Source organism: Centroberyx affinis, unplaced genomic scaffold (genome assembly GCF_046629955.1).
Source record: "Centroberyx affinis isolate AG114_WGS23_722 - 3 ecotype Tasmania unplaced genomic scaffold, CSIRO-AGI_Caff_v1 ptg000001l_1, whole genome shotgun sequence".
NCBI lineage: Eukaryota > Metazoa > Chordata > Actinopteri > Beryciformes > Berycidae > Centroberyx > Centroberyx affinis.
In genome coordinates this window covers 96850-109798 of record NW_027278717.1, presented here as the reverse complement: position 1 = coordinate 109798, position 12949 = coordinate 96850, and the positions used below count along the sequence as shown (strand labels likewise).

The following is a 12949-nucleotide window of genomic DNA, read 5'->3' as shown; positions in this document are numbered from 1 at the left end:
CTAAAAATCAGTGGTCTGACAATGAATGAATTGTCAATCTAGACATTAATGTCTTGATTGTTGTGGAGTTTCTCACTGAATAAACTGAACTGACAATGTCAATTTTTAACTTAAGTGGTGTTCATTTTTGCCACTGGGTCAAACAGCTGTACCTGTTTGTATATATCAAACCAGAGCAGCATCACTAACCTGATTACCCCTACATTATTAAGTTGTTATGGCTAATTTTCATATTATATTCAGCTGTTACCCCGTTCATTAAGGGCCATATGTTGAAGTACAACACAAGTGTTGTACTTCAACCCTTCTGAAAATCCTACTCTATACCAGCAAGAATTAGGACTGTCCAGGCTATTTTAAACCAGAATGCTTAAACATCCTGGCATCCATGCACCAATCTGACAACCATGCTGGATTTAGACATTAATGTTAGTAACAGTAATGTCAACAACATACAAAAGATGAAATGACAACATGTTCTAGGGTAAGGCCCCCGCTTTAGGACTGCCTGGTTAGTAGATCTAATATGAAGTTATAAAAGACATAACCTATGTTTCTCATCTTAGCTGTTCATGATAAAAAAAAAAGACTTGGTTAAGTGGAAAAGCTGATCAACATAGGATAATTTAAAAAAACAATTCTCTCTACTGTCTGGTAGAGGTGACACAGCAGGTAGCAAGAGACACCAGCCACAGGGAATAAAGGATTAGGATGCATCAAAGTGTTTCTAAGGCCACCGTTTACAGTCACACAGCTCAAGTGAACAGACAGCGCACATAGGTTGCTAATCCATTTAGCTGAGGTCAAGGTGAGGCGCAAGGGGATCTCGATTGACAAATAATAATAATTTGATCCATTGGTTCAAATGGATGCATTTAAAACCAGAGAGAGATCCCAGTGGCCAGTGGGTAGTCGTCTCTTTGCTCCCTGACGAAAGCATTATGGGAGAAGATGGCTTAAAACAGGCCTGTCTCCAAATCCTTTATGGCAAGAAGAGATGACTGGAGCGTGGACTTTGACAAGCCCTCATCTATCTGATATATACAGAGGAGAGAGGGTTTGCTCTATGAAAAAACATGGGTCTTTATTCCTTCTGTCACACCAGTTCTCTAACATCAACCGTTTAGCTGCATAGCAGGTTATTAAAAGTTGTGTTCAGAATAATCTGAAAGACGGCATCAGATAGATCATGATGTGTTAGCCTGTTTCTCTCAGGAACCAGACACTCTGCTGCTAGACTGATAATTGGCACCTTTCCTATACTGTGGCTCTGCTTGCCTGTGACAGTGCGGCCCATTCTTTGGGAGCAGTCTTTAGTGCTGCAGCCTAATAGCTGAGTCACCTCTGCAAACCATGGACCACTGTGACAGTCCAAGGCTACCAGTATGACAGATACGCTCAAATAGCCTCGCTAACCTCGCAGAACCTTTTAGAGTCACTGCCACACCCGCTTGCCCTCACTTGGCTTGGAGCTGTTTCATGCAGAAGCCCTGACTGAACTGGTCCCAGTGCAGTTAGCCTGGGGCGAGGGGACCACACTCGGCACACGGGGATTCTTCACCCAGCGTGTCGTGCTACAGGCCAAGGCATTCAAAGCATAGATTACGCTGGTCAAAGCTAGCAACGAGGCCAGCACAGCGGGGGGACTCCTGGACTCAGAAGACCTTCTAGTGAAGTAACTCTGGGTGAAGTTGGTCTTGAGTGTTTGTCTGCAGGTATTTCAAAATATGGTTTAGAAATAAACAATAGACCACAGCAGCTTTCAGAACAGTCACCTTTACGTGAGCCTCATACTGATTGGCCCGTATGCAAAATTCAGGGCATTGTGCCGCATAGTGGGGGTAAGTCTCTAGAGGGGAACACACAGGCTTTGCCCATTAGAGGGCGAAGTCTATGTGAAATGGAGCATGTCTGACAGCCACACAGTCTATACTAGCAATTCCCAGTCAGAGGAGAATGAGAGTAAAACGAGAAAGATTTGCTATAGTGTGAATCTGTGCTATGAAAAGCATCAACGCCACTATGGTGTGAAAAGTATCATCACTCCTGGGTTTTCAACTATGAAATTAATGCACAATGTTGCAACTTACCTGTCAAATTATCATAGGGTTATATAAAAACTGCAGAAAAAATACTTCCAGATTACTCAGGGTTGAGGGATTTTCAAAGGCAATGAAATATGACAGAAATAGCTCATGGCTAAGGGCCAGAGATTGGACTGATTTACAAATGTTTTGTACAATAATAATCAGACAGTCAGGCGAGGTTAAGACACACAGTGCAGCAGACAGCCTGCCCTATAATTCTTGATAAAGAGACAGAACAGCCATGTCCAGCTGACAAGAGGGACAATTAAGAGGCATAATTAAGGCTATCACAATCCATCAAAACTGAGTATTTAGTTATTAGTTAAATATTGATAACTGGCATATATTTTGCAGGCTAAACATATCATGTCTATATCGCTCTTTTCATAGTTTTCAGTTTAGTTTAACAAATGGTTTTAATAATCCTCAAATAATCAAGTGTTCATATGTTCAGAAAATACCAACCAGGGCGAAGTAACAAGTTTCAATAGGAAATAACTTACCAGAGTGTTGGCTGCTATGTACCCATGTGCTGATTTGTCTGAAATAGAACAAAAACAATTTCTTACAGCAGCAGCATGCTGAAAAGCATCTTAGATCTGACATAATATAGACATAAAATTACATATTAAATGTATATGCTTGATGGTGATTGCTTTTTATTTAAATCTTCAATATCGTGACTTAAATTCAGAGGAAAGTATTCAGGGTATTCGCTTGTGTACCTCCCGAAGTGAAGCTCATGTATTTCTGGTTGTTGACAGTCTCTTTGGAGTCATAGAACTTGAGAACGTCCAAGACGGCCTGAGGGTTTTTCTTCTGCTCAAGCTTGGTGATGTTAGAGGTCTGTAGGAGCCGAGCCCACTGCTCTGGAATACCCTGCACAGACACAGACAGAGGTCAAACATGAAATATTCTGGGGTCAAGTCCAACATTAAAGCTATAATAGGCTATGTGACTGTTTTCTTTCTTGAAGCAGGAAGTATATTGTTATATATTGTTGGTCAAGTTCCCAAACCAACGCTTGTCACTCATCTTGATGAGCTGTCTACCTTGACACAATATCCAGCCTATAAAGCCAAGAGACACAACAGGTGTTGAAGGACACAGTGAATGCAGGGAATTGGCAATAAAAAAACACACTGTGCTGATATTCACCCGTGTTTTTTAACAGGCTTTGTCTGCTGCACATTTAGCCTCACTGTCCTTTCGTTTCTGACTGTTTTCTGCCATTGTTGCTGTTGTTGAGACTTCCCTGCTGGCCACGCCCACAGCAAACGGGACACGCCCCAAAAAGTACCAAACATTACTGAAAAGTCATGTTCATGTACACACAGGGCCACACACAGGCCCAGACTGATATGGTATGATATATCCTATTTATGTATTATTTGAATGTAAGAAAGTGCCATATGGAAGCTTTAATTTAGACAAAAAGATTAATTTAAAGAGGTTAGCATTCCAGCCTCCCTGTGTGCAGTAAACCTTTTTGTGAAGGAAATCATACGCTGAGTTTTCAGACAGAGAATTACACTAATTGTCTGTGTGAAATACTCAATGTCTCAGATATCACTGATTGGATTTTAATGAAACTTGGGGAAATGGTGTATCTCACCACTCTGTTCTGGTATTTTTCAAAATTACACTGATTAAACTAAAACTAAATAGTCCTAAGCTCAAGTATTGTAGTTGATGAAATGAGAATAACAATAGGTAATTTGGTATCTTAACACAAAGAAGTTAAAAGATGGTAACGCTGTTGTCATAGTACAAGAACAAGTAAATGAAGCAAAAGGAGCTTTGTTACTGTGGAGACTTTGTTATGTGGCGTTAAGCAGTTCTTCACATGTAATTCATGCAATATAATGTACTAGGACTCTTGTGGGCTTGATTACAATCCACCAAGTCAAATAGACAGATTAGAACACATTCACTGAGTGAAAATTAGAAGAAATGATGAAAAGTCTTCTATTGCTCGCCACTTCAAAGAAATAGGTCAGTCCATCTCTCTACTTTATGTATCTGTTTGTTGTTTTCTCCACTCTTCATTAAATAAAGTGGAAGTCTTTGCCTGTAATAGTTTTTTAGGATCACCTAAGGGAAACTGGTGTGTGCAGACTCTGATGAGAGTATAGATAATGTGCAGATTCTGTTTCTCTTCCTGATATATACTGTATGTATCTACTTGGAATGACACACAGCTGACAAAAAATTGGATCAAATCCAATGTGGAAAATGTGCAAAAATCAAAGAGAAAAAATAAAATTAATCATGGAGCAGATACTTTTTTGTGGCATTGTATACTTGCAGCCAGAATAAAAAACAGCTGCTGCAAACTGGAATTGTGACTAAAATGTAATTTACTGAGAAATGCTAAAGGTTTCCAATGCAGGTTTGGCCTGAGATTGTGATTCAAGTCACTAGTATCAGCAACTTTATGCAGAGAAAATTATTGTTGGGCTGACTGCTACACCTTGGGGACAGCACCAGGGAGAGTTGTCATTTCAGAAATGTGTGCCTGGGACTCAGCTATCAGATGGGAGGAGAACTTTAGAAGATATGGAACAAGCATATCAGTCTCTGTTTATATATTTGACTGTCAAGTGAAAGGGATACTCACTGTGAATTCTCCTGTTACAGCATCAAAGCCAACATGAATGGTGTGTTCGAAGTCTGAGGGTAGGGATATCTCAGGACGCTCCTTCTCCTTCTTCTTGTTTGCTGCAGTGACCAAAAAAAATCTGACTGATTTCTAATACAATAAAGTAAAGGACAAAATCTAGTATATGTCCTGCAAGCTAATGTAAGGAGACTATCTAGTAAACTAGTAACTTAAGGTGACTTGTTTAGAGGGATACTCACTCTTGTCTCCCCCGGGGAAGATGGAGCGCAGGCGGACTTTTTTATTCTTCTCTTCAGGAGCCATTGGAAGCGGTTTGGAGGCGTGATTCACTGATGAAGAGTCTCGGGAACTACTGTTCATTCTCAAGGGGGGGGCTGGTGGTTTCTCTTCAATATCGACACTATCAGACATCTTTAGTAACACTCACAATGTCCTGGGAGAAAGAGAGAAACAAGAAAGAGAATAGTTCAGTGTTAAAAAAAAGTCTGTGTATAAATCAGGTGGGATTGAAAGAAGCCAGTCCAAATTACAGAATTGATATACAAGTAGCACACAAGCACCAATGAAACCAAACTTTGGATTTTGATCAATACTTAAGTAAGTAAGTGTACAAAATATTAGAAATTAGTATCAAGTGACTACATTGAGAGATCCAAGTTAGTAGTGGTTGATTTTAAAATGTATTTGCAGACATGACAGCTGGGAGAAGAAGCCTGACTGCCAGCAATGACAGCAAATCTCTGAAACAGCTACAGTAATGCTGGAGGTTGAAAATCTTCCAACAAAGGGAAATGTATATATAGTTTTCTTTACTGCATATTCACTTTCATTTGATAATCGCATTGTAAACATATTTCACCTGCATTACAGTGATATGATGTGAATTTGAGTTGATATTTGGGATATCACACAGATGAACCTGCATGTTATTAATAATTAGTTATTATGTGATTTCAGACTTTGCAGCCTATTGGTAGAGCAGGTCATATTGATTATTGAAGAGATGATTCTGATGAAAGGAGTCATGCTGAGTGCTTTTGATGGCAATCTATCAAGCTTCATTTTCAGCAAAATCACACTGAAAGCAAAACTGTAAGTAAGATTCATCTGTTTGGATGACTGTAGTTCACTGAATCGTTGGATCTACAGTGTGGTGGGACTGTGTTATCCCCAGGGGACGGGACAGTCACACACGCATTGACATTATGGGTGTACCCATACATGAAACAATAGGCTACTTGATCACAGAAAAGCAACTGATCGCTAAACAAAATTAATCACAAAAGGGAATAAAACTATTGATTCAAGATTTAAGGCCTTCTGTTTCAGTTTGTGATATTTCATCACAGCAGTCATGAGCATCTCCATCTGAAAACAACTGAACATTAAGTTAAGTTGGTTTGAGGCCATATGTACAGAATGATGGTAAAGTCCAAAGGAGGCAGATTTATTTTCTCTGCTGCTGATTTATGTTGCAGTTCTGGGTTTCTGAAAGGCTCTCTGGAGCAGCAGAACTGGGGTAATATGAATGTGAAAAGGCATGTCAAACAGTGAACTCTGCATAGCAAGACTTGACGGCTGCATTCAGACAGATCTGCAACTTGCAGCACACCCCTAGTTACATTTTCAAAGTCTTGTATTCTCTGAGCTTTGGCCTATTTTAGTAAAGCGATATGAGGAATCCTGTTACAGCGACTGTCTCAAGAAGTCCCATGGAATAGATTAGTGCACTCAAATGTTAGTGTATTTTGAAGATACTCCACTAACACAGCTGATTTAGATATTATTAAAGGAGATACAAGTGCTGTAATTGTCATTCTAATGTAAACAAATTAATGTTACTGAAGTGTAATCTTAACAGGACATTTTCCCCTCATTCTGCCCGTGTCTCCTTTTGGACATTTTCCCATGCTGTTGGTGGGACAGAGGCTGATGATGTGTTTGGAAGTGAGGTGGAGCCATTGGTGTCCAATGGGTCTGTTCAGCTGTGAAATGGTAACCAGAAGTTGAGGCTAAGAGAAGCTGGCAAGAGTAAATGTCCCCATCACTCATCCTCCCCTCTTCCATCTACCCATCCCACTCCCATCTTAGGCTCCTTCACTGCCTCACCCCGAGGCCAAGCCCATCATGTGATGTGCAGTGCAACCGTCCCAGAAACAGGGCCATCCAGGCAGCCCCTTAGTCGAGACCTACATTAGCAAACAAAGACCACTCCTAGTCTCTTATACAGTATATGCTGCCTCTGAAAAAAAAATATATGTGCCATCATACAAGGCTGTACCATTTTACATGACCATTTCCTATACAGGGAGAAACTGGGTTGGTTACGCCCCATTGTTAACTTCCCACAAGAACTGGTTTTGAATGAATGAATGAGATTAGCAGTTAGATATGATGTGGTAAGAGGCCCTGATTGGATTGGATAGAGCTATAGTAACACCATTATTGCACAAGACCTCTTTGCTTTTCCTTGAGATGCCTCAAAACTTGAAAATTATATTTGTCTTGTAATAAAATAGTCAGTAATGTGTAATTTCCTCATAAGCCCCTGCCTGAAGCTGCCCCACTGTTATACAATTCTGTTGGCTGAGACTAAGGAGGGCTATTTGGACAGGACAGGACTATGAGAACCAATAGGGGGGATTTACAATCACACAGCTAGTGTTCACCTCCTTTATAACTCTGTGGTAACTCTATATAATCTTTATGGAGATGTTGGGTTGTCTCTGATGAAAAAAATCCAAACAAACAAAAAATCGGATTATCCTCCACTACCAAAAAAACAACACAAACATCAAGCGCTGTATCAGGTATTTAGTTTGTGTCCTCTGTCTTGATACCAAATTTCAATACACATTTGAGACTATCAGAACAATTTAACCCTACTCATCTTAAAAATAATAGATTACTCTTTCTGATTACAAATCAGAGTGGACATCTGGATTGCAGTTTATTTCACAAATTTAAATTCAAGCCATATCTGTTACCAATACATTTAGCCCTACTGTGGGTGTGTTAATATGGCTGTAGGTTACTGAAAGTAATTTTAAAAGTTGATATAAACATGTCTTGTTTTACAGACTGAAGGTAAAGAAAATGACAAGCTGGTTAGGATTTGTTCAGTTTCAAAGAACAGCACATATCATGTTAAATTATGACTGCATCTCCAAAGGAACTGTAGGGTGTCTCATCTGATAAATCATGCTTCTTCACTTGGATAAGATTAACCAATAAGCATTAATGCATAATTAGGCAGATTCTAATCTTTTATTCATGTAAAGCGGTCCACAAAATATTTGCCAATCTTTATTATGTGAATTAAAGCCTGGCAGATCAAACACTGGTCTAAGATACAAAACCACCAAAATAATCCTAATATTTGATAAAAATTGGACAGTGTTGTTTTTTTTTCTCTATTATTATTGCAGGGAAGTGTCCGTACAACATGCGTATATTTTGATTTGATAAATTATTTAGTGGCAACAGCCATGACACTGTCTGGCCTAATGGTTTCATGCCGTTTATCCAGAGCTGTAGGCTAATTTGCATTTCTTATTTGAGCAGCAACTAATGGTGGACATGTTACACACTGAGCAACTAAAAGTGTCGTGTGAACAGTTAAGTGTGGACACAATAAAAAAAGCATTGCATGTCCCTTGTTGTATTTCATTAGTTGTCTCCCATGAGAAGCTACTGAATTATTCCTGCCCCAGCCAGATTTATGAAAAGGTGACTCACTCTGACAGATGGGTTAACCAGACTAATTATAGTTACATGTCGATCCAGCTTGGCTGCAGGGTATCCACTATTTTTGTATAACCAGACACCTACAGAAAAATGCTTTGATAAATGATCTAAATTCATGCACTAGTACATTTTAAGCTCGCTCTCCTTTGCTGTGACCTTGCTGTGGCAGAGAGGCTTGTGTGTCTCCAGGATCCTGTGAGGTTTTACCGGCGGGGGTTCAATCCCCCGGCAGTTTCTGCTGTGCCGGGTGAGCTCCAGGTGAGAGTCCAGCGGTAAACAGGTTTCCTTAGTTTGGAGGTAAGGCGTGTCACTAACAACAAAACCCTGTAAAAAAAACTCTGCTGTTTAAAAGGAATCCCACAATCCTGGCATGCCAACCGCTGACAACACGGCTGTCATGACACCTGAGAGCAGAACCCAGCAGGAAGCTGTCAGGGCGATAAGGTGCGACGTTGTGGAGGCCTTATGTGCCACCTGGCATGATGAGCCCTGAGTAAGGTAAGTCAGTAAGGTTTGAGCTTTCCATTTTTGACCATATGCTCACAAAGAATGGCTTGAAAAAATATTTTTCTGTGGTTACACACAAAAGTTGTGGATCAATGCTAAATGATTGTACAGATCATCGTAGAGAACTGATTACACTGATTTTTTCAGCAAAACAAAAATGCATCCACCTTGTCTGAAGTTGTTTTTCAGGTTGTTGTTTTTCAAATACAAGGGGCTGTCTTCTATTCAGACTGATACTGCTGTGACTGATGCATCTGCTAATCCGTTAACATTATCTTGTGAACACGCCCTTGTCCGGAGGGGTCCAGCTAGTCATGTCATACAGCTTTTATAGGCTGGCACAGAGGTGGATTCTGTTACCACAGCACATGACACAAGTGAGATCTGACAACAGTAACTGGGTCCTGACCAATCAGGTCACTATCTGGTCAGCGAATACAGAGGAAAAAAAATCAATGGTTGCATCACCAAATAATGACAAGGTGATGAGAGGTTCAGAATCACCTCCCACATTCAAATAATACTTTATGGATGAATCATACTGTTCTCTTTTGCTCTATCGATAATACCTCATGTCCTCCTTAAGCACTACATGCAACACAGAATATATTTACATAAAAACAGTGGAGGGTATAGAGTATAGTCATAAATATTATGATTTGTGTAACTGCCACCAGTGAGCGGTGTGACTGAATGATGGAGCTGATGTGAAAAACACTCTGGCCACAGTGTCTGGCTGTGGTCATTTCCATGGCTGCTCTCTCAGTCGGACTGCATCCTTAGCACAGCGAGAATCTGTGCAACCGGCTGAAGGATCCAATAGAAAACCACAAGGAACCGAAGGACTATATATATTACAAATCTCAATCTCTGTGGTCCTCATTACTGTGCGGCTATGTGGCTGCTCACCTGACTGATGGCTGCTCCATGCTCAGCGGTCATTCTCCACACAGACAGATAAAGATGGCAGATTCATGGAGGCCCAGACATTACTGATTCTTCACTCGCATAAAACACTGACCTATTTACTGGGCAGACTGACAGGCAGGCAAGCAGTCAGTGAGTGCGCTGCCCCTGAAACAAGCTTCTCCTATTTCTGCAACACAGATAGGCTTCCAATATTAAAAATCAACTCTAAGCCTGCCTTTCGCCTATTTACCTGATATGGAGCATCGACAAGATATTCATCTATAAGGCTGAAATAAGGACAAAAGGATCATTCAGTGAGTGACCACTCTCTGTCATTCATATCAATAGCATGTTGTTTTTCAATTTCTGTGTTAATCTGAATGCATGGCATTATGTAAAACAATACAGATACCAATTTAGGACCGCTAGCTGTGAAAACAGGCAGAAATGTAGAAGTGGAGATGTAAGAAATTGATCCAGCTTTATATGCTAATGTGCCGGAAATTACCCCTCCTCATTTCGCTTGGCTTGCTATATTAGGATATGAGGTTTTGAAAGATATAGAAATGTACACTTGTCTAAAAAACACACCAAAATCACCACAGACACATCAGCTGCAGCTGCCAGAGCATTGCCCACCCAACCTAGATATTACTGGGGATGTTTTCACATTTCTCGTCCATAAAATATTAATCTATCCATGAAGAGCAGGCATTTTCTCTCCTCTTTCAAACATTAATGCTGAATTTGAATGGCTAACACAGGAAGAGGCTCTAATCTTGAGCCCATGGCGGCCCAGTAATGGCCCCGCAGTGGGGGGAGGGCTCCATAAGCCTGGCTCTCCGTGCCCCTGATTAGGACAGGCTCTCTGTTTGACTTGGCTTTAGCTTTGGCCACGCTTCTTTGAAGGATGCTGATTACTTGGATGGGACGGACAGCTAGAGGACATTCAAAGGATAAGGAAGAAGGGGCATCCTCGAGTGCCACGCTTCTCCATTGTTATCTCCTTTATCTTGACACAATCCATATGTTTACCAGCCAGTGTGGAATCAACTGTGTGTTTCTGCAACATCGAGTCAGAAAACTAAGCCTAGGTATAGTGCCGTCAGTGCATCATGCAGTGATATCAAATATTGATTTTCAAAAACATTTTAGAGGCAATCAATTAATCACAGACTGGACTGGGAAGTCCTTTGCTCCTGGGTGTTTTTCAGTGTCTCCTGTGAGAACAGATAAAATATATTACCACCCTGGTCACAGCTGAGGCCAGACCCTCTTGTACAGACCAATTCACTTGAATTCACTTGACGCTCTTTGTGTAACACACACACACACACACACACACACACACACACACACACACAAAACCTGAAAAAGTCTATAAAACACAGACAGCAGACATAAAGCACTATGGGGGACGACACACAGACCCTGATCACAGTAGATGTCAAACACTCACCTCTCACATGGCTGGCCTCTCAAGGTCATCACAGAAAAAAAACACAGATAGTCACAGTGTAGATGCCATGAAAGTGATGAAAAGATTATTTCATCTTCCTTTAATTTAAATTGGAGGTTGGGGGGTTGTGGTTCAGCTCAGTTAAAAAGGCTCTCATTGAGTGGGACATGAGAAGAATTAATGGTCACAAGATCAAAACCTCATGTGGTCATTTCCTTGAAGACCAAAGCATCTTCAAGGAAATTATCTAATCAAATCATGTTAGGTGTTTTCATTTCTGGAAATGTTAATAATGAATGTCAAAGGACAATACTACTACAGTGCTATTTTAATACCTCTGAATGTTGCTTGGTAATTTTGATATTGAGATATTTGGTAGCTATTTCTTGGAGGTTTATCACTGCTATGGGCTCAAAGTGTATCTGAAAGTGTACTGTAAGCCCTCTCTGGGCACCATTAGTTTTACCAGTTAATAGTTTAGTTTTGGATATTTATGATGTCTCTTAATGTCCCTAAACACAGAGATTGTTCCAAACAGTATTAATATTAGAAGGTCAGGTGCCTGGATCTGTGAGTAATGACACACAACTGCACTGCTTGATGCTAATACAGTAGATTAGTGCTTATCAGAAGTGTGCCAGCCAATATTATTCATCCACAAATGAGATTCTCAGTCTGTAATTTCCAAAAATATTATCAAAATACAGCAGGCTGATATAGCAAACAATTGATTTCATATGATTTGGTTCCTGTGTTACAACAATTTCTGACATAACAACTTTTGTTTGAAGAGGCTCCACCCTCTTTGGTTTGGCCCCCCCTCCTCCAAAATTCACTGGGTCTGCTTTGCATACAGCTGCTAACGTTAGGTTCATGAATGAGGCAACTCACGGCAAACTCATAAATGTAGCTTAGAACAGGTGGCAGGTGGGACGTGTGTGTGTGTGTGTGTGTGTGTGTGTGTGTGTGTGAGTGTATTCACAACTTGATGAACTTGTTAACACAGACTGAATCCTGTTGAGTTCATTGTAAGAAGACAATTCTCAACTCGTATGCCAGCGGGAATACAATAGGACTACAATAATAAATCCATGTGCTCTCTCTCTCTCTCTCTCTCTCTCTCTCTCTCTTACACTCTCTCTCAGTGTTCCCAGAAACTGTTTAAAAAATCATCTTCAGTACATATAGAGGCTAAGAATTAATATGAACTCTATTATATAGCACGCTGATGACGCCTGAGCTTCATAACAAGAGCTTCATAACAGCTACATGACACATTCATGAATATTGATTCAATCGTTATGTGACCTTTCATAAGGTGTCGGTCCTTATCATCATTTGTCATTTGCCTCATTGTAGTGAAGCCGTGTGTTCAATTATTGAACAGTGAATTTCAAAATAAAAGTCCTCCTTGCAATTGCTATTTTTAGCCGATACAGATGCCTTGGGGTGAGCCATAAAAATGTTGAATATGAATATAATTTAATCAAGTTGGTATAAAAGGCTTATGCCTCTTCATAATATGCCAACTAGAGCATGATTGCACACCATGAAAGGCCAACCTAAATAAATGAAATCTATTCCTCTTCCAGTGTAAATATGTCCATTCATATTGAC

General features: G+C 40.3%; 1 protein-coding gene across 1 annotated transcript in view; it reads right to left on the bottom strand.

Annotated features, from left to right (window-relative positions):
• The window catches only part of LOC139649471 (serine/threonine-protein kinase PAK 3-like), a 28894-nt gene that overhangs the window by 9927 nt on the left and 6018 nt on the right, over positions 1-12949 (bottom strand). Inside the window, exons 2-5 of the mRNA XM_071529612.1 lie at positions 4950-5143; positions 4708-4808; positions 2813-2966; positions 2591-2628 (exon numbers count right to left, since the gene is read on the bottom strand). Coding sequence (XP_071385713.1) covers positions 2591-2628; positions 2813-2966; positions 4708-4808; positions 4950-5121 — 465 coding nt within the window. The 5' untranslated portion in view covers positions 5122-5143. The remainder of the gene's footprint in view (positions 1-2590; positions 2629-2812; positions 2967-4707; positions 4809-4949; positions 5144-12949) is intronic.